We start from the raw sequence: 20,358 nt of genomic DNA on the forward strand, positions 1-20,358 counted from the left end.
CATCTGGTTCATGAGGTAAGGAGCCCTCGGCCAGGACCCTCACCTCAGGCTGCTCCACTCTTAGACAGGGTCCCTGGAGGAGGCAGGTCCCCTCTTTCCCGACTTGCACGTCATTACAAAGGTCCCTGCAGGACCCATTGTGATAAGGTTCAGTCCTTCCACACGGTACGGCAGGGTGTCAAAAGCTCTAATCCTGGCCCTGCCACCTAGTAGCTGTGTGACCTTGGGCAAGTTACTTGACCTCTCTGTGCCAGAATTTCTTCATGTGAAAAATGTGATCGAAAATTTAAAAAAAGGAAAATAGAGCTGCCACGTGGGTAGCTGTGGGGATGGTGAGAGCACCAGGCAGTCTAGCGTGGCACAAAGGATTGAAAAGCTGCACCCACCCAAAGTCACCTAGTCATCTGACTAAGTCTCTAGGTCCTTCCACGCCAGTATTTCAATGTTTATAGACTGGGCGGCCCACAGGAATGGGTTCTAGGGCCATCGAACCAGCCGACTCCTTCAGAGAAGGAGCCCCGCTCTGGGAGGCATGTTTCTTTGGGGTGCTGCTCCAGCGCACGGAGCTTGGGCCCCCACAGCCCCTCTGGGGTTCAGCCTTTCCCAGGGGGTATACCTGATGGTTCTTCTTCAGTCACACGCTGGGAGCCTTGTCTGGAAGCAGAAACCTTTACCAAGGTGCCACCCAACAGAAGCACCTGACATCATAATTCCCCACGTGGAAACAAGCTGGGGAAAAGACACACCTCGGAAATTCTCAGTATCAAAATAAATGGACAGCTGCCGCTGCAGAAGTAGCTGCTCCCCTAATCAAAACAGCACTGGGTCACATGTGCTTCTGCCCACGACATGGAGCCACTTTCAGGACTTGGACTGTTGGGTGAGGCTGTCTACACATCTCTGAGGCTGAAATCCTCCCAGGGGCTGGGTAAGCATGGGAGTGCAGGCTGCACAGTCCTCTTGACAGCAGATATGGTCAAAAAAGGAAACCCCTGGCACAGTCTGAGCACCGACCAATCAGGATTGACTCCGGAAGCAGTGGGATGTTAACCCTTTAGCTGCTGGGTTATGCAGAGGTGGTTGGGGGACTGGGAGGGGAATCTGCAAAAGCCATGCCTGGGTGAGGCACTGGAGAGGAAGGACCCCGACCAGTGGCTGTGACTGACTGGTATGGACGGATAACAATATTCTAAGAACCAAGGTGACTCCAGGGCCTCCCTGGCTAGAGATGGTGCCAATGCTGAATGCAGGCTTCCCTGGTGGCTCAGCTGGTAAAGAACCCACTAGCCAATGCAGGAGATGCAAGAGACTGCAGGTTTGATCCCTGGGTCGGGAAGATCCCCTGGAGAAGGAAATGGCAACCCACTCCAGTATTTTTGCCTGGAGAACTCCATGGACAGAGGAGCCTGACAGGCTATATAGTTCATGGGGTCGCAAAGACTTGGACATGACTGAGCATGCATGCGTGTGCATGCACAAACACACACACACACACAGTGCTGAATGCAGAGACTGAGCCCTCCCTCCCACCTCCTGCCATCTCCTCAAGCCTCACCTCCTCCAGGGGAGACCTCCCTGTGACCAGTGTCCCTATCCTGCCTGATATCCATGGCCCCTGTCTGTTAGGACCCCCTAGGACATAAGGTGACCTGAGAAGTGCTGGAGCCTGCCTGATGCCCAGCCCCATCCCAAACGCACCCAAGCATCTTTCTGTCCCATCCCATCCTAGACTGCCGCCATGCCCTCTGGCTCCTGGTCGGAGGAGGCATTATGCAGTCAGGATTTTCCCTACTATGCACCGAGCCCTCCTTGGCCCCTTGCTCTGGACCCTAGGGTTGAACATCCCCAGTCTGGGAGGATGCAGGCTTCCTTCGGGATTTCTTCAGGATCTCTGCAGCAAGACAGCACGAGACTCTAGCCAAGCACTGCTGGGCTGGACCCCCTGGGATTTGCTGTGTGTACCCAGGCAAGTCCCTTCCCCTCTCTGGGCCTGTTTTCCCACCTGTACCAGGGAGGAGGGGGAAAGAAGCAGCCAGGTCCCCCAAACCCCTGGCTGGAAGGTGCTATTGGCAGACTCGGCCTCTTTAGGAAGGCACTGGGACTTACTGGTTCCATGGAAAGCCAAGATGTAAGAGCCAGAAAGGCCACCAAGGGCCACAAGGCTGGGAACCCAAGGCCCCAGAGGTGCAAGCCCTGGTGAAGCCAGGCCTGGGACCAGTGCTCTTGCAACCCTCCCGGCTGCTCATCGAGCAAAGGCCATAAATAACCTTTGATCTCCATTAAGAATCCCAGGGACGGTGGAGCCTGGTGGGCTGCCGTCTGTGGGGTTGCACAGAGTCGGACACGACTGAAGCAACTTAGCAGCCGCAGCAAGCCTCTCCTAGAGGAGGCCCGAGCAGGCTCTTCAGCAAGGTCACCTGCTCTGGTGTCACCTGAGTGGCTTTAGTCATGTGGGGGAAGACAGTGCCTATGAGCTACTGTGCGTGCTCACTCAGTCACATCTGATTCTTTGCGACCCCATGGGCAGCAGCCCACCAGGCTCCTCTGTCCACGGGATTCTCCAGGCAAGAACACTGGAGTGGGTTTCCATTTTCTTCTCCAGAATGACTGACTGTGACTTCCATGGAAAAACAAACAGGGTTTTGTAAGAGAGACTCAGACCTCGAGAAAGTGCCCTAAGTGCCAATCCTCAGTGCTCTCACCTGTAACACCCACAGCAGGCTGGCGGCTCCTGCCCGGCTACCCCCAAGGCATGGGAGGATGGGAGGATGCTGCAGAGGGCACAGGGCTGGCTTCCTGCCTCTCTAGTGTGGGGCCTTTGCGAGGGCTGACGACAGCCTCCCTCCGGCACCTGCTCACAGGAGCCAGTATTTAGACGGCTTTCCCCTCGTATCTCAGCCTTTGTCGCCAAATGGGTGAGTTAAGACGTGAAGACAGTGGCAGGGAACATGTGCGTAAGACAAGGCCAGGTGTTAGGAGACTTGTAGGCTCTGAGACCTTGTTTGTGATGAAGCTCCGGTTTCTATGGCAACGGAACCAGGAGAGAGAAACCAACGTTGCCAGCTCCGATCACAGGGCAGCAAGCTGCCCCCTCTCCTCAGGCCGTCGGGTCTCTTCTGGTGAATGAAGGACACATGCTCTGGGGCCTTTCAGAAGTCCAAACCAAAGTGACACGATCAGGGCTCCATGTGCCCTGTCCCAGCCCCCGGTACCACCCTCACTCCCACCAAGAGCAGGGCTGAGGACCTCAAGGCCCTGGAGGGTGCTGGTGAAAGAGACTTCACTGGGCAGGGCGTCATCTGTGCAACATTTATTGTACCTAAGGAAGCCCTCTGGGCCCAAAGTCTCCCACCCTGCTCCCCTGGGCCACAGCTTTGGGGAGAGAACTCAGAGTCAAGTGGAGAGTTTCACAGAGCACAGGGGGAGGGGCAGGGGGCAGCTCTGCAGGAGGTGGCCCAGCAAAGACAGAATCACCCCGGAAAGAAAGCTCTCCAGCCATAGCCTGGAGGTGGGGTCAGGGCTTTGCTGCTGGCCCCCTTGCCTTCCCCCGACCACCCCAAGTTCTACCCTGGTCCTGCCTCCTGGCCCCAGGAATGGAGCTTTCTGCCATTCCCAATGGCAGAGCAGGTCTGGGATCTCCTCATCCAAGTGAAAGCCAACACGGTTCTTCTCCTGCTCGACACAGCTGTCCTCTGCTCTGGGCAAAGCTCTGGCCCAGAGATATCTGAGAGCCCAGCGGCTCCCAGCCACATCTGTCCCTGGGTCCCCTGGATTTGGGGACACCGCTGTCCTGAGACTCAGTGAAACCGTCTGAGGAGCCGCTGCTCCTCCCCCGCGTGCTCTGGTTACTGGGTGTTCTCGTATTTCAGGTATCTGATCAGCCTGCCTGGAAGCGGCAACGTGTCCAGGAGTTTGATGCGGTATTTCCCAATGGCCTTTCGAACTCGCAGCCGGCAAAGATGAGCCAGGGGTCTTGGAGGTTCTGGGAAAAGGACAGAAAGAGAGATGCTGATTGGTCACCTGCACCCAGCAGAGGGTCTGCATCTCTGACCCCTGGTTTGTAGGAAGCTCCTGACCCATGTGGCTGGCTAAGAGAGGAGATGTCCTGACTCCCCCATTCTCATGGTCCCTGCCACTGCAAAGGTGTCATCCTTCACTCATCTGCGCAGCCCAAGGAAGGAGGAGGGCAGGTTTGTTGTTGTTTAGTTGCTAAGTCATGTTCAACTCTTTTGTGACCCCATGGATGGTAGCCCACCAGGCTCCTCTGTCCATGGGATTTCCCAGGCGAGAATAATACTGGAGTGGGATGCCATTTCCTTCTCCAGGGGATCATCCTGACCCAGGGATGGCGCTCACATCTCCTGCATTGTCAGATGGACTCTTTACCACTGAGCCACCAGGGAAGCGCAAGGAGGGCAGGTAGCAAACCCATTTCACAGGTGAGGGCTTAGCAAGAATCATGCCTGGCACTGGAGCTTGTCCTGAGCTCCCTCCTCTACGTGTCAGCCCAGACTCCACCCTTCCTCACAGCCTCAGCAAATACGACCTCCTAAGTGACCCCATGCATCCAGTTCAGCTCTGGGTTCTAGGAGGTGCAGAGAAGTCAGGATCAATGGGCAGAGACTGAGCAGGTCCCAGAATCCTACCAGGCCATCTCTTCCAGGAGGCCCCAAGGGATACTTCATTAAGTGGAGCTTTCTCAGCTAAGGGGTGGGGGGCGGAGAGGGGGGGTAAGAACTGGTCCTGATGCATCTAGTAATGGGGTAATTAATTTCAGCTCCGGGAACAGGGTAGGCATTTGCTGAATCAAAGAATGCCATCCATTCATTCATTCAACACACACACGCTGACCCCTTCACTGCGCTTGGCCCTGTGCTTGGACAGAGATGCAGGGGTATCCACTCAGGAGCTTTGGGGAAAGCCTTCCATACCAAATGGTGCATCTGAGAAAGGTCTCGATGGGTGGGTAGGAATTTTCCAGGTGAGGGATGGAGGCAGGGCAGTCCAAGCAGGGGAAGCGGCAGTGCCAAGCCAAAGAGACCGCCCAGGGGAGACAGGAATGCGGAGGGAACGTTGGGAGGGTGGAGAGGCTAGGGCACCACAGTGTAGCCTCTCCAGCCGCCCCATCAGGGCATTTCTGACACTTCCACTGACCTCTGATCTCAGGACAGAGCCTGCCCTGGGAAGCGCAGCCCCTTTCTCAGCAGAGCAAAGGCTGAGCTTGTGGGAAGGCAAAAGGCTGCTGGCGGGCAGAGGATACAGGGCCTCCAAGGCTGGCATTCTGGCTGGCTTTGGAGTCTCTGATATCAACAACATAGCATTAAATGAAAGTCAGTCAGTCAGTTCAGTCACTCAGCTGTGTCCGTCTTTGTGACCCCATGGACTGCAGCATGCCAGGCTTCCCTGTCCCAGAGCTTGCTCAAACTCATGTCCATCAAGTCAGTGATGTCAGCCAACCACCTCATCCTCTGTTGTCCCCTTCTCCTCCTGCCCTCAATCTTTCCCAGCTTCAGGGTCTTTTACAATGAGTCAGTTCTTGGCATCAGGTGGCCAAAGTAGAGGAGTTTCAGCTTCAGCATCAGTCGTTACAATGAACAGCCAGGACTGATCTCCTTTAGGATGAACTGATTGGATCTCCTTGCAGTCCAAGGGACTCTCAAGAGTCTTCTCCAACACCACAGTTCAAAAGCATCAATTCTTTGGCACTCAGATTTCTTTATAGTCCAAATCTCATATCCATACATGACTACTGGAAAAACCATAGCCTTGACTAGACGGAGCTTTGTTGACAAAGTAATATCTCTGCCTTTTAATATCTTGTCTAGGCTGGTCATAGCTTTTATTCCAAGGAGCAAATGTCTTTTAATTTCATGGCTACAGTTACCACTTGCAGTGATTTTAGAGCCCAATAAAATAAAGTCTCTCACTGTTTCCACTGTTTCTCCATCTATTTGCCATGAAGTGATGGGACCGGATGCCATGATCTTAGTTTTCTGAATGTTGAGCTTTAAGCCAACTTTTTCACTCTCCTCTTTCACTTTCATCAAGAGGCTTTTTAGTTCCTCTTCACTTTCTGCCATAAGGGTGGTGTCATCTGCATATCTGAAATTATTGATATTTCTCCTGGCAATCTTGATTCCAGCTTTTGCTTCTTCCAGCCTGGCATTTCGCATGATATAATCTGCATATAAGTTAAATAAACAGGGTGACAATATACAGCCTTGACGTACTCTTTTCCCTATTTGGAACCAGTCTGTTGTTCCATGTCCAGTTCTAACTGTTGCTTCTTGACCTCCATACAGATTTCTCAGGAGGCAGTTCAGGTCTCCTGGTATTCCCATCTCTTGAAGGATTTTCCACAGTTTGTTGTGATCTACATAGTCAAAGGCTTTGGCATAGTCAATAAAGCAGAAGTAGATGTTTTTCTGGAATGCTCTTGGTTTTTTGATGATCCAACAGATGTTGGCAATTTGATCTCTGGTTCCTCTGCCTTTTCTAAATCCAGCTTGAACATGTGGAAGTTCACTGTTTACATACTGTTGAAGCCTGACTTGGAGAATTTTGAGCTTTACTTTGCTAGTGTGTGAGATGAGTACAATTGTGTGTTAGTTTGAACATTCTTTAGCATTGCCTTTCTTTGGGGTTGGAATGAAATCTGACCTTTTCCAGTCCTGTGGCCACTGCTGAGTTTTCCAAATTTGCCAGCATATTGAGTGTAGCACTTTCATAGCATCATCTTTAGAATTTGAAATAGCTCAACTGGAATTCCATCACCTCCGCTAGCTTTGGTCATAGTGATGCTTCCTAAAGGCCACTTGGCTTTACATTCCAGGATGTCTGGCTCTAGGTGAGTAATCACACAGTTGTGGTTATCTGGGTCATGAAGATCTTTTTAGTACAGTTCTTCTGTGTATTCTTGTCACCTCTTAATATCTTCTGTTTCCGTTAGGGCCTTTTTTGTCCTTTATTGTCCTTTTCTGTCCTTTATCGAGCCCATCTTTGCATGAAATGTTCCCTTGGTATCTCTAATTTTCTTGAAGAGATATCTGGTCTTTCCCATTCTATTGTTTTCCTCTATTTCTTCGTATTGATCACTGAGGAAGGCTTTCTTATCTCTCCATGGTATTCTTTGGAACTCTGCATTCAGGTGGATATATCTTTCCTTTTCTCCTTTGCCTTTAGCTTGTCTTCTTTTCTCAGCTATTTGTAAGGCCTCCTCAAACAACCATTTTGCCTTTCCGCATTTCTTTTTCTTGGGGATGGATGGTCTTGATCACTGCCTCCTGTACAATCTCATGAACATCCATCCATAGTTCTTCAGGCACTCTGTTTATCAGACCTAATCCCTTGAATCTATTTGTCACTTCTACTGTATAATCGTAAGAGATTTGATTTAGGTCATACCTAAATGGTCTAGTGGTGTTCCCTACTTCGGAGTCTCTGATATCAACAACACAGCATTAAACGAAAAGAACTATTTGTTCTTCTTGTTAATAAATGTTTATAGCACAATAAAAGGTTCTGCAATTTTTTCTCCCAGGGACAGTTTAGCTGTTAATTACCCTTCCCAGGCAGGGCAGGTCCAGAAGAAAGTGAGGGGTGGGATTCTCAGCAAGAACCGCTCTACTCTCTAGTGGCCTCTAGTGGCCAGTTCCAGTGACAGCAACCATTTATGAATTCAAAGAATGTTTTATTGAGAATTTTGAGCTCCCAGCCAATAAGCAAGTCAATACCCCCCTCCTTCCTGTGTCACCCCAGCATGGGTCTCTCTCTCCATGCCCCCTCCATCACCTTCCCAGTAACTTTATCAAGGGCCTCAACTCAAGTGCTCCCAGGCATTTGTGTAAATGGAAAATCCTACCAGAAAGTTTAGATTAAAGGGGACCAGGGATCAAAGAGAAACTCAGCAAGACTGGGCACTGGGCTGCGGGACACCTGGACAGGTAACGAGGCAGCATTCTCACCTGGGGACAACAGCAGCAGCAGTGGGATAAAAATAACTTCCTGCGAGTCAGCCTCTGTGCTATGTGATCGACACACAGCTAGAGAGGTGCCCTTCAGACCCAGAGGAAGTCCTGGGGCAGTTGGTTCTCTTGGGGACAGGCATGTCCTCAGTATCAGCTGAAGCACCCAGTGCAACTGCCCCTGACGCCTCACCTGCCCAGGTGAGCGCCACAATTCCTGAGAGGGATTTCTGGCCTGACAGCCAGGTTGCCTCAACTACGCTGCACACAGCTATTGGAACGTGGCCAAAGCCCACCTCACTGCGCCAGGCACATCTCACCTGCAAACACCCCAGGCTGGCAGAGCTGGAAGAACCAGACATTGAGCACGTCCAGCTTGCTCTGTTTGGACAGGGGCCCTGAGGTCCAGAGGGGCGTCCTGCCCACGATCACCCAGCAAGCCCCTGGTTCCAGAGCTCTGGGGGCCTGCCTCCTAGACCAGTGCTGCTCTGGGGCTGCCCTGGGAGCATGTTGAAATGTACACGTTTAGGCCCCGCCCCAGACCTGCCACGTTAGACTCTGCATTTTAAATAAGATGCTCGGGTGCTTCATGTGCATTTTACAGTTTGAGATGCCAAGCCCATCACTTCCTCCTCCACCCACCACACGGCTTCCCAGTGGCCCACAAACCCGGACAACTTACTCTAAAGGTCCTGACACCTCTCAGGGAGCTGGGGTTTTTGTTTAACACACTCTTTAGTGGATCAAATCTGGATTTGAATCCCCGCTCTGCCACTAACTAGTGATGAGACATTTGCCCAAGTGACAATCTCTGTGAGGGTCGGTCTCCTCATTTACAAAACAAAGGATCACGGAGACACTGGATGTGACACACAGCTCAGAGCCTGGCATGAGAAGGTGCTCATCAAATGTCAGGAGCAGTCACAGGCCCCGAGTCCTGGGCCCAAGTCAGGCAGGGGCGTCTGCCAGCAGCAGCAGCAGTGACAGCCCGTACCTGCTTTCTCCTTAATGACAGCCCAGTCCTCGAAGCTGTCAATATGCTCCTTCAGCCGCGAGCAGAGCTGCACGTTGCCCACGTAGTCCAAGAGGACATCGATGATGGGCCCTGCCCAGCGGCTCACTTCCGGGGCAGACAGGAACTCGCAGAACTGAAAGAGAACACACACCAGCGCTGAGATGCCCAGGATCAAGAGCACTGCCTCAGCAAGTCCATCCTACAGGCGGGAACCCACAGCCAATGAGGGCAGGGGACATGTCCGAGCACAGACACCATGCATGCCCAGGGTAGAATCCAGCTCTCCAGATCCACACCTCTCTCTCATCAACACGCCTCTGATGCCAAAAGTGGGAGGTGGGCAGCTTGGGCCCCCTAAGCCTCAACTTCCTTGTCTAGAAAATGGATATATGGCACTCACTTGAAGGGTTTTTTTATGAGAATTAAGGCAATATAAACATAAACTTCGTTGCACATAGAAGATGGCCCATAGTGATGCCATTAGCCATTGTTAATATCTCTAAGAGAAGAGTGTTTCTAACTTCCTTTTTAAAGATTTATCTTTTTCGCCTATGGTGGGTTTTTGTCGCTGCACACAGGCTTTCTCTAGTTACAGCAAGCGGGGGCTACTCTTCATTGCAATCTGCAGGCTTCTCACTGTGTTGGCTTCTCTTGTTGCACAGGCTCTAGGCACACAGGCTTCCATAGTTGCGACTCACAGGCTTAGTTGCTCGGTGGTATGTGAGATCTTCTGGGACGGGGGATGGAACCAGTGTCCCTTGCAGTGTAAGGTGGATTCTTAACCATTGGACCACTAGGGAAGCGCCTCTAACTTCCTGTTCATTGGACTTTGACTTATTAAGTCACACCATGGGCAGGTCTTGCCTCTGCGGTCACTGACTTTCGGCAGCTCACCTGCTCTTCTAGTAGGCCTGTTCTCACCTCTACCCAGATCTTGGTCCATCACCATGATATTCCAGGTGTAGGTTTGCTGGGGGTGGTGAACCCCTCAGTTTTGCAGGGTTCCCCACCAATCGCCTGCCGAACTGTTCCCTCCCCTAATACAGGGGACCGAAATGCTCCTGTGAACCGCTAAGTCCTGCTGCCTCTAAAGCATGTTAACCATTGAGTTTCCACTGCCTCCAATGGGTGCTAAACGCCAGCTGACACGCCCTCCAAAGTGCACTAACCGTTAGCCCACACTGCCTCCAAATCCTGTTCACCACCGTCTCCAGCTGCCTCCCAAGTGCAGTCCACCCTGCCGAGGGTCCGCCCTGCTTCCAGCCCCCCCAGCCTCGGGAGCCCGCTGGTCCTGGCCGCAGTCCCCGCGGCGCGCCCCCTACCTGGACCGCACTGGGCGCCTTGTCCGAGGCGGGCGCATCATTGAACCTGTTGGAGGGCGGCGGGGCGGGCGGGTGCGGGCCGTTGCCGTACAGACACGAGAAGCAGGGCTCGCCGTTGCAGCCGAGGTCCATGAGGAACTTGAGCAGCGACAAGCACTTCATGGCGAACATGATGGTGGCGGGGAAGGCAGTGGGGTGCGTGGCGATGTAGGCGTCGATGTTGGCGCCGTGGTCCAGCAGCAGCTGCATGGTGCGCAGGCAGCCGTGTCGGATAGCCACGAGCAGGGGGTTGATGACGTCGCGGTTAGGGTCGGCTCCGGCGAGCAGCAGCAGCTCGGTGGCGTACACGTTGTTGTTAACCACCGCGAAGTAGAGCGCCGAGCTGCGGCGGTCCTCGTAGAGGCGCGCGCGCTCGGGCGCCAGCGGCGCGTTCACGTCGAAGCGCGCGCCCAGCAGGGCCTCGAGCACCTCGTCGTTGTTGCGCTCGGCCGCCAGGTGCAGCGGGCTGATGCCGCTACGGCGCACGCGCGTGCGGCTGGTCACCGGCAGCAGCATCTGCACGATCCTGCGGGCGAGGCGGGCACGCGCGGGTCACGGCACCGGACCCGCCGGCAGGGGGAGCGGAGGGGTCCAGGCTCGACCGCTCGCAACCACTGCGTGGGAGCGGCAGGGCCCACCAGCAGGGGGCGCCGTGGAGACGGCACTGGAGGGAGAGGGGGGTCCACTTTACAGACAGGGAAACTGAGGCTCAGAGAGCTTCCACCACGTTCTCAAAACCTCAGAGCCGGTAACGAGTGGAGCTGGGCTTCAAACCCAGAACCCCTAAAGTTAGTGTGAAGTGAAAGTCACTCAGTCGTGTCTGACTTTTTGTGACCCCATGGACTGTACAGTCCATGGAATTCTCCCGGCCAGAATACTGGAGTGTGCACCCATACCCTTCTCCAGGGGATCTTCCCAACCCAGGGATAGAACTCAGATCTCCCACATTGCAAGCGGATTCTTTAGAAGCTGAGCCACAAGCCTCCAAAGTCTGAGCCCTTTAAAAAAGTCTCAGCCACACCGGAGGGCAATTTCAAGAATCTCTTGCTGACTTCTTTCAGGCTAAGGGGTATTGCCCACTCCCAGCTCAGTTTTCTAGAGGAATTGACTGGAAGGCCCCCAGACCTAGAGTGGGAAAACATGAAGTTGTGCAGACCCTGCCCTGCCTAGGTCGGTGGGGGCTTGGGGGGCGGGGACAGCCCTATCCAAGGGCTCACTATGTGCCAGGACACCGTCCAAAGGCTTCACACGCATTATTTGGTTTAATCTCCACAACAACCCATAAAGTGTGTCTGGTCATGCACATTTGTTTCAGATGAGAAAATCCGTGCTCAGTGATGTTAGGGGACTTGCCCAGGCCATATGTTGGGAGACACAAACGAGGACTTGTCCCCTCCTCTGACTCCAGGGCTGAGCTATCCTGTGTCTCTGTTTTGCTGCCCCGAGAACTTGGTGGAGCTGCCAGGTCCTGGGGGACAGGAGGGGACAAACGTGTCTGTCCCAACCACTTCTGCCCCAGGCCCCGGTCAGCCCTCAGTGACCATGAGGTCGCCTCCCCTGTCCTGTAGATCTCAATGCCTCTTCCCCTGAAGGCTGATTCTAGCCTCTCCCAGGCTCGCTGCTCTGCCTGTGGCCTGGAGTGGGCTGATCAGCTGTGGCTGAGGCTGGAGATTCCTGCCAGTCCTGACTGTGGTCTCTCGTGCTGAATCAGGTGGTGTTCTCGGCAGTTAACCTACAGTAATCTATTATAATATATCCTCCCAACAGCCCTATGAGGTGTGTACTAGGATTAATCTCACAGATGAGGAAACAGAAACCCAGAAACCCAGTGACTTGCCCTGGGACACACAGCCAGTAGAAGGTGATGGAGGCAGGTAGTCTGATTCCCCCTAGAGTAGCTGTCTCCAGCTTTTTCGGCATCAGGGACTAGCTTCACAGAACACAATTTTTCCATGGACTGGGGATGGGGGGGATGGTTTCCAGACGATTCAAGCGCATTCTATTTCTTGTGCACTTTATTTCTACTGTTACTGCATCAGCCCCACCTCAGATCATCAGGCAGTAGATCCCAGAGGTTGGGGCCCCTTGTCCTGGAGTGAGCCACACTCTTAGCCACTCCCCTACTTCCTGTGTAGCTAGCGGTCAGGTGACAGCTGCTATGTCACAGGGTTTTGAGCTCCTTACAATGCATTAACTTGCCTGACCCACTGTACCTTCACTGCGGCCCAGTGGGGCTGCCCAACTGGGTCTGTGGGCTTCTTTATAACAGAGGGGGCTCAGAGAGAGGAAGCGACTGATCAAAGGCCATAAAGCCGTTCTGGGGCTTGACCTCAGGACTCCTGACCTCTTGTATTTGCTCTCTTTCCTAAACCCCTGACGCCTGCCAAGCTCTTGCCACTGACATGATTCCAGACCCTAATTTCCCCAACCCCTGCTGACCGGTGACCTCGAGTGGGCTTCAAGGAGGTGACCACGGCAGGGCAAGCAGGTGCACCAAGCCTGTTTCCAAGCCTCCCTCACTCTGGGCACTTGGGTTCCCTGGGCCTCTGGCTTCCTGGAAATCTGATGCCAGGGATCTCCCGTTAGGATCTCGGTGGAAAGTATTATTTTGGTTAGTGACGCTGTGTTTGCTTAAAATCTGCCTCTCAAACCTCAAAAGGAAATTCACACACCCAGGGGGGCTAATTGCCTCCTAATTTCTATTTGTGCAGGCTCAGGAGGCCTGACCTTGCTCTGTAGAGGTGCTGGTCAAAGGCAGGGCCGGGGCCTCACCCTGGACCGCAGCCATCGCTGACAAATGCTCTGTAACAGCCGTAACGTGCCCAACCACGGGAAAAACAGCGAGGGGGACTGCCCAGGGCCGCTGGCCAGATGGGCTGAGATCTGGCAGGTCACAGTGGTCCCCTGTCGAACCAAGGCAAAGTGGCAGAAATGTGGAAACGTGACTGGAGGCAGCCTAGGTCCCAGAAGCATCATCTTAATAACAGTGAAATCATCTAATTGTTGTACACTTCTGTAGGACATGGCCAAGCTGAGAGTCAGTGTGTCATGCTGTGTGGGGCCTGGACATCAATGTGTCCAGCCTCCCATTTTACAGAGGGTGAAACTGAGACCTGAATGTGGGGCGGGGGGCGGGGAGGAGAGAGTGAGGTTGGCCTGGAGGTGGATGGCAAAGCCCAGGCAGAATGAAGGTGTTGGTGGCCAGACTGCATGTCATCATTCCTCTCCCCCAGCCCAGTTGGTGGGAAGAAGGCAGGAGAATGAGGGCTGGATCTAATAAGACAGGCTGGGACCTTCCCACTTCTCCTACAGCAGGTCCTGAGACCACAGGAGCTTGAAATGCAACTTAAGTAGAGAGCAAAGGTGCCCATTGCCTGGTACAAGTTTTGGTGTCTGGGAGGCCCAGTGTCCCATCCGTCTCTTCTTCTTTCCCCAGTACGGAGGCTGCACCCACCAGCTCAGCCTCCTGGGTCACCCGGTCATGGTGGTGTGACCTTTGCCAGCATTCAGTGTAAATTTGACCATGGACTTGAGTTTCACAAGGGAACCAGCTGTTCACAAATGGCTCCGCTCCCAGTAACGCTGGGCAGCCGTGTTTCAACCCAGCTGTGTGTGTGTGTGTGTGTGTGTGTGTGTGTGTGTGTGTGTGTGTGTTGGGGGCATTCTCTCTCCTCTGAGGCTGTGTGGAGCCAGAAAAGACTCCACAGAGGAGAGTCTGCCTGAGGGTGTCCCCAAAGGCATAGTGGAACTTCTGCCCATGAGGGGTCCCTATGGGGGAAAGTCTGCAGCTTTTCTCCTGGGAGCTAGAGCAGGGAAGCAGTTTTCTCAGAAAGAGTTTTAAGGGTCTTGCAAAGGTAATATTAATTAGAAGTAAAAGAGAAAGTATATTTTAAAATGAGGAGGCCAGAAGTAAAGTCCAAAGGCAAGTCTGTGTTATATGTCAGCCACAAAATTGAGCCTAAGATACTGGTTCTCTCCTGGGATGCCTCATAAACTCATCTGCAGCCCCAGCCCCAATCCAGATTGCTTTCAGCGAGATCTCTGAGGCTGGGGCCCAAACCTTGGGGCTTTAAGAGTTCGCCAGGGTCCCAGTGTGTAGCCAAGGTTGAGAACCAGTGGTTGCAGTGCTATTCTAAATTCAGTTTAAAGGAACCTTGGGCCATCTGCTCTTGTCTAATACCAACAGTTTCTTAATAAATCTATCTTTGGTGCTAGCTTCCCTGGTGGCTCAGATGGTAAAGAGTCTGCCTGCAGTGTGGGAGGCCCGGATTCGATCCCTGGGTTGGGAAGATCCCCTGGAGAAGGAAATGGCAAACCACTTCAGTATTTTCACCTGGAAAATCCCATGGACAGAGGAACCCACGAGGCCGGACACAACTGAGTGACTTCAATTTCTTTCACTTGGTGCTGAGTTTTAATCTCAAAAGTTGCATTTGCTAAACTGGAAATGAAAACTAAGAAAAAGGTATAACTTGGAGGTGCCTAAGACTTTGGGGTCTTGGTGGCTTCTTTCTCAGCCACACCTAAATGTCACGCTCTGCAGTAAATGTGTTGAATTCACCATCTGGCGAACATGGACTCCAGCTGCTGGAGCCATGGACAGGCAGGGTATCCTGGCACGCAGCTGAGTGTGGAAAGCCTAGAGAATGTCACAGCAGATCCCTGAGCAGCCAAGGAAGGACAGCATGGAGAGGGCCACATGCCACATGCCCCGGGGTGAGTGCAGCACTGGGGCCTTGCCAGGTGACAGAAGCCCTTGGGAACCTGGTTTTACCCCTTTGTAGGGCAGCCCCCAAACTGCAGCCTGGTCCCTCTCACTCTTGGGGTCCAGAGGAACCTGGGATCTGAGAATGGAGGGTGAATAACCAGAGAAATGGCTTCGGGGGTCAGCACGAGTCTCAAGCAGGAGACTTTCCAGGAGCATACATCATTCACATAGGTGGTTCCAGAGAGGCCCAGCCTTGCTCCCTGGCCAGCCTTAGGCATGCGCAGTGCTCCTTCAAACTTTCCACCAGCTGAGGCCAGACTGCTGGCACCTGGGCCCGCCTGAAGGCATTGGGTGTGATTGAATGATTCCAAGTGACAGTCCCTGCTCTGCCACTCTCTGGCATGCCACTTCCCATCGCTGACCTCTGGTCCCTCCTCTGCAAAATCATTGCAGAGGATTGGATTACATCAGTGTTCCTCCTGAAGGTCTGACTGGGCTGTATCTGGTTGGCTGGGAGCTTTTCAAAGATAAAGGCATGGGCTCCTTCTCTCCTGGAGATTCCGGTTTTGTGTGTCTGGGAGGCGTCATTTAAAAAACAGCCTAGAGTGACCGTGCTGTACAGGCAGGTTTGGAGAGCCAGTGGACCAGGAGATTTTGAGGGTCAACCGTTCTCTCTCTTTCCCTCTGGATCTTTCTAGAGTCAGACTAAGATAAGCCATGTTTGTTGACTGCTGCTGGATCTTTTTGCAACTGGAGCGCGAGATGCTATCTTGCCCATCACCTCTGCCTTACTTGAGTTGCTTTTGTCCTTCCACTGGCTTCACGGAAAAATGATGGAATTTACCCTTCCTACATGAGAGAGAACACAGACCCAGCAAGCACCTACTGTGTGCTGCACTCTGCTGGGCGCTTTATTTCTACTCTATACACACGTGCATCCATTTCACTAGTCCCCACAGTAGCCCCGCCAGGCAGTACAACTACTTCGTATTTTACAGAGGGAATTGAGGCTCAGAAAGGTTAAATAACTTTCCTAAGGCCTCAGTAGGAATTAAAACCCACATCTGTCTGCCTCATAGCCTGCTACGTGACCCAGAGAAGGCAAGGTCTCCTGTGTGCACGGATGGGGCGGGGAGGCATCCTTGGCTGGTCATTTGTGTGGGTCCCTGCGGAGCAGGGCCTGGAGCCCTGAGGGTCAGCTCTGTCTCCTGTGTCTCCAATCCATTCCCCAGGGTGTCATTCTCACCCCCATCTCCCTAAGCGAAGACCACCCACACCCTCTAGCATGCACAATCTTCTCCCTGTTGGGGACAGGGCTGCATTTCCTGAAGTGTGTCATCTGGGGTACAGGAGATGGGATTATAGGTGAGAAGGTTTTTTATTATTATTATTACTAATTGTAAATTGGTAATTTGAACAATTTAATCATGTGATAAATGTTTCCTTTTGAAAATAAATTCATTTAAAATAAATATGTCTTTAAGGGACCATACGAAGAAGTGAGGGTATAGACATCTAAAAGCAGGAAGAAAGTCTGTGAATGCTCAGTTTAGGGAACACTGATCAAGTGGAAATTACTGGGCCCATGCATCCTTCATGGTCAGCTGGAGTTCCACCCCCTGGGCAAGGCTCTTCTGACCCTCCAGCTAGTGGTGGTACTGGTGGAAGTTTAACAGCTTGCTCTTTGGGGGAAGGAGGGGGCTCTGATTGCTAACAATCACCAGTTTCCATGAAGTAAATACTCTCACCAAGGCCGATTTCAGACTACCAAGGTGATCAGTCAGCTCACAGCAGTTGCACAAGCCAGGTCTAGCACACCTCTGCTTCCAGCCCACGCTCGTCTCGAGGACCCCCATGCAACTCAGTCCTGCGTGCCTTTTCATTTTCATGAGCATGTTTCTGTGTGTGCGTGCATCTTCCCTCCCACCAGACTGCTCCCTGAGAGCTTTGGCTTCCTTCATCTCTTTCAAAGTACCTAACACATAATAAATGCTCAACAAAAACTAGCTAGTACCCATGGTGCTATTTGTATTATTGTAGATGTTCCCTGCATCCTTGCTTACTGCCTAAGAGGTTATTTTTGCATCCCCAACAGAAATATCCCCTATCTGGCTTCCTGTGTGGAATCTGGTAGACATAAGGTTCGGAACAAGTGAGCTCCTGTCATTTACAAGCTGAGTGATCTTGGGCAAGTCACTCAACCTCCCTGTGTCTTAGCTTCCTCATTTTGAAAAAAAAAAAAAAAATGAAGGTAATCATATCTACCTCAGTATATCTGTTAATGGAATTATGAAAAGTAGAGTTGTTAAAAGGATTAAATATGTTTATAATGTAAAGTGCTGCTAAGTGCCACATAGGAGTTTGCTGTTGTTATTGTTGTTGCCGTTGTTATAAGCGTTCACTCTAGCTTGCTAACTGCTCGGTGGTGTTCCACTTTTCCACCTAAACCGTGCCCTGGGCCCTGAACTCTCCGGCCCTCCCTACCCCGCAGTGGGCAGGGCATTCGGAGGAATGGGTGGGGAAGTGGGAGGAGCCGCGGGGTCTGGGGGCGGGGCCTGGGCTGACCTGTAGTTACCCTTCTTAGAGGCGATGTGCAGCGGGAGCATGCCGTCCTTGTTGGTCTTGTTGGCGTCCGCACCCTGTGACAGCAGGAACTCCACCACCTCCTCGTGCCCGTTCTTGCAGGCCTCATAGAGGGCGGACGCGCTGTCGCTGGCCTGTGTGTTGATGTCAGCGCCTGGAGAAGGAAAGGCGGATTGGTGAGTGATCAGGCCAGTCACTGTCGTTGATGTAACGCCCACCTCGGGCTGGGCGCTGCTGCCGTAACCACTCTGACACATTGGATCACCCGGAGGACCCCCAGCTCCTTTCTGCTACACTGAGACCCCGGGCCGCCAGCCTGAACTGCCATAGTGATGCTGGGATTTCCAACCACTTGCTCTATGCTGGGCCCTCCCTGGTGGCTCATGTGGTAAAGAATTTGCTTGCAATTCAGGAGACCTGAGTTTGATCCCTGGGTCGGGAAGATCCCCTGGAGAAGGGAATGGCAACCCACTCCAGTATTCTTGCCTGGAGAATTCCATGGATAGAGGAGCCTGGCGTGCAATGGTCTATAGTGCTGCAAAGAGTCATACACGACTGAGCAACTAAGACACACAGGGAGCTGTACATGTGCTATCTCTTTGAGTCCACAACATTTGCTAACCCCATGCCATCAGTAACAACTTTATCTCCATGTTACAGACAAGAACACTGAAGCACGTGTGTGTGTGTGTGCTAAATCGCTTCAGTCAAGTCCAACTCTTGGCGACCCTATGGACTATAGCCTGCCTGGCTCCTCTGTCTACGGGATTCTCCAAGCAAGAATACTGGGGTGGCTTGCCATGCCCTCCTTCAGGGGATCTTCCTGATCCAGTGATCGAACCCGCATCTCTTATGTCTCTTGCAGTGAAGCACAGAGAACCTCTGCAATGGGCCCCAGATCCTGCAGCTCATAAGGGAAGAGCCAAAGAATGATCCAGAGGGTCTGATGGCAGAAGCCCTGGCAGATGTTCTGATGGCAGAGACAATGCTCCTAACGCTTGTTCCACCTAGAATGATCCAGATCCTGCCCTGAGGAAGGCCCTCACAGTTCTAGGGGGGCACAGAGCCTCCTCATAAAGAAAAAAACCCAATAACTTTATTAATTAGGACTTATATGCTCTTTTCTGCCTGGTGGCTAAGATGGTAAAGAATCCGCCTGCAATGTGGGAGACCCCGGTTCAGTCCCTGGGTGGGGAAGATCCCCTGGAGGAGGGCATGGAAATCCACCCCAGTATTCTTGCCTGAAGACTCCCATGGATAGAGGAACTTGGTGGGCTACAGTCCATAGGGTCCCAAAGAGCTGGAGACTAGTGCAGTGACTGATCATGCATGCAGCATGCCTTCCATTTCAAGGATTAAGAGAAGAATTTATTAACAGCCATAGCTTCTTGTCTCCTCTGAAAGAAACACTACGCCGTGCTGCCAGGAGGAGGCATCAGTCTGGCGATGGTCTCCCTTCAGCCCAATCTCCTACATCTGCTCCATCTCCTGGTGGTGATGGAGAGAGAAGGCAGGGGTTTCTCTGCAGAAAGAAGTGCAGCCTGTTCCCCAACCCCTATTCTGATAGGAAATGGAAATGAGATAGCAGTGAAACATCAGCAAGGGCTGAAATCAGAAGTATCTGTTAAACCACAGATCCTTTCTGGGCAGTCAGCTTATCACAAGCTCTCTGATAAATTTAATATTTGATGACTGGTTTCCGGTCTAGTGGAAATATCACAGGTTTTCATGACACACAGAGGCTGAAGTTTCTGTTCCACGTTTTACAAGCTCCATAGCCTCAAACACCTTTAGAAGCCTCAGTTTTCTCCTCTGTTGACTGAGAAAAATAGTACCTAGCAACCAGGGTTACTGTGAGGTTATCTAAGTAAGATAATGGAATTAAATATCTGCTATAGACAAAAACACGTATGTCCCCCCAAGAATCACATGGACCCTAATCCTCAGTGTGATGGTGTTAGGAGGTAGAGCCTTTGGGAGGTGATTAGGTTTTGTGGGTGGAGCCCTCATGAATGGGATTAGTGCCCTAATAGAAAAGACCCCAGAGAGCTCCCTTGCCCCTTCCACCATGTGAGGACACAAGAAGATGGATATCTAGGAGGTAGGAACAGGCTCTCATGGGACGCTGAGACCACTGGCACCTTGATCTTGGACTTCCCAGCCTCCAAAACTGTGAGAAATAAACCTCTGTTGTCTATAAGCCATCCAACTGTTTTATTCTGTGATAGCCACCTGAGTGGACTAAGACAACCTCTCCACCCGAGCCTGACACAGAGAGGGTGCTCAGCAAACATGAGTTCCCCAAGACTAAGGGCTGGGAGGCAGGCACTGCTCCTGCCTCCACCCGAGGGAGAATTGGCAAGTGGCTCCAACACCCCTGAGCTCTGGAAGACTTGCTCCCTGAAAGCCTGGACTCCCGCCAGCATAGCCGCCCGCTCACACAAGAAAAATATTTGGATTTGCAAATGGACTCAGCCCGCAACGGGAACAGACTCTGACTCAGGGCGTCAGCAGGAGAGCTGGGCAGATGTTCAGTGCTAGCCTGTTCCTCTCACCCGCTGAGCACTTGGCCCTTTGTCCAGCCTCCTTGCCTGGCTCCCAGGACCCTGCCTGTGCTCTTTGGCCTCTGGCTGGTCAGTGCAGATTTGTCCCCAGTGCCAAGGATGTGCCCTCGATCTGTTTTCCCAACAGCTTGGGCACGTGCTGAGTAAATGGATGCTTATTCAG

The 20,358-nt window shown here is 52.5% G+C and overlaps 1 protein-coding gene across 1 annotated transcript in view; it reads right to left on the reverse strand.

Annotated features, from left to right (window-relative positions):
- Positions 1-3,295: 3,295 nt before the first annotated feature.
- ASB2 (ankyrin repeat and SOCS box containing 2) overlaps positions 3,296-20,358 on the reverse strand; it is a 48,874-nt gene continuing 31,811 nt past the window's right edge. The window contains 4 exon segments of the mRNA NM_001034669.1: positions 3,296-3,982; positions 8,959-9,112; positions 10,302-10,866; positions 17,614-17,785. Of these exon segments, the coding sequence (NP_001029841.1) occupies positions 3,846-3,982; positions 8,959-9,112; positions 10,302-10,866; positions 17,614-17,785 (1,028 nt within the window). The 3' untranslated portion in view covers positions 3,296-3,845.

This window comes from Bos taurus, chromosome 21, assembly GCF_002263795.3.
Source record: "Bos taurus isolate L1 Dominette 01449 registration number 42190680 breed Hereford chromosome 21, ARS-UCD2.0, whole genome shotgun sequence".
Taxonomy (NCBI): Eukaryota; Metazoa; Chordata; class Mammalia; order Artiodactyla; family Bovidae; genus Bos; species Bos taurus.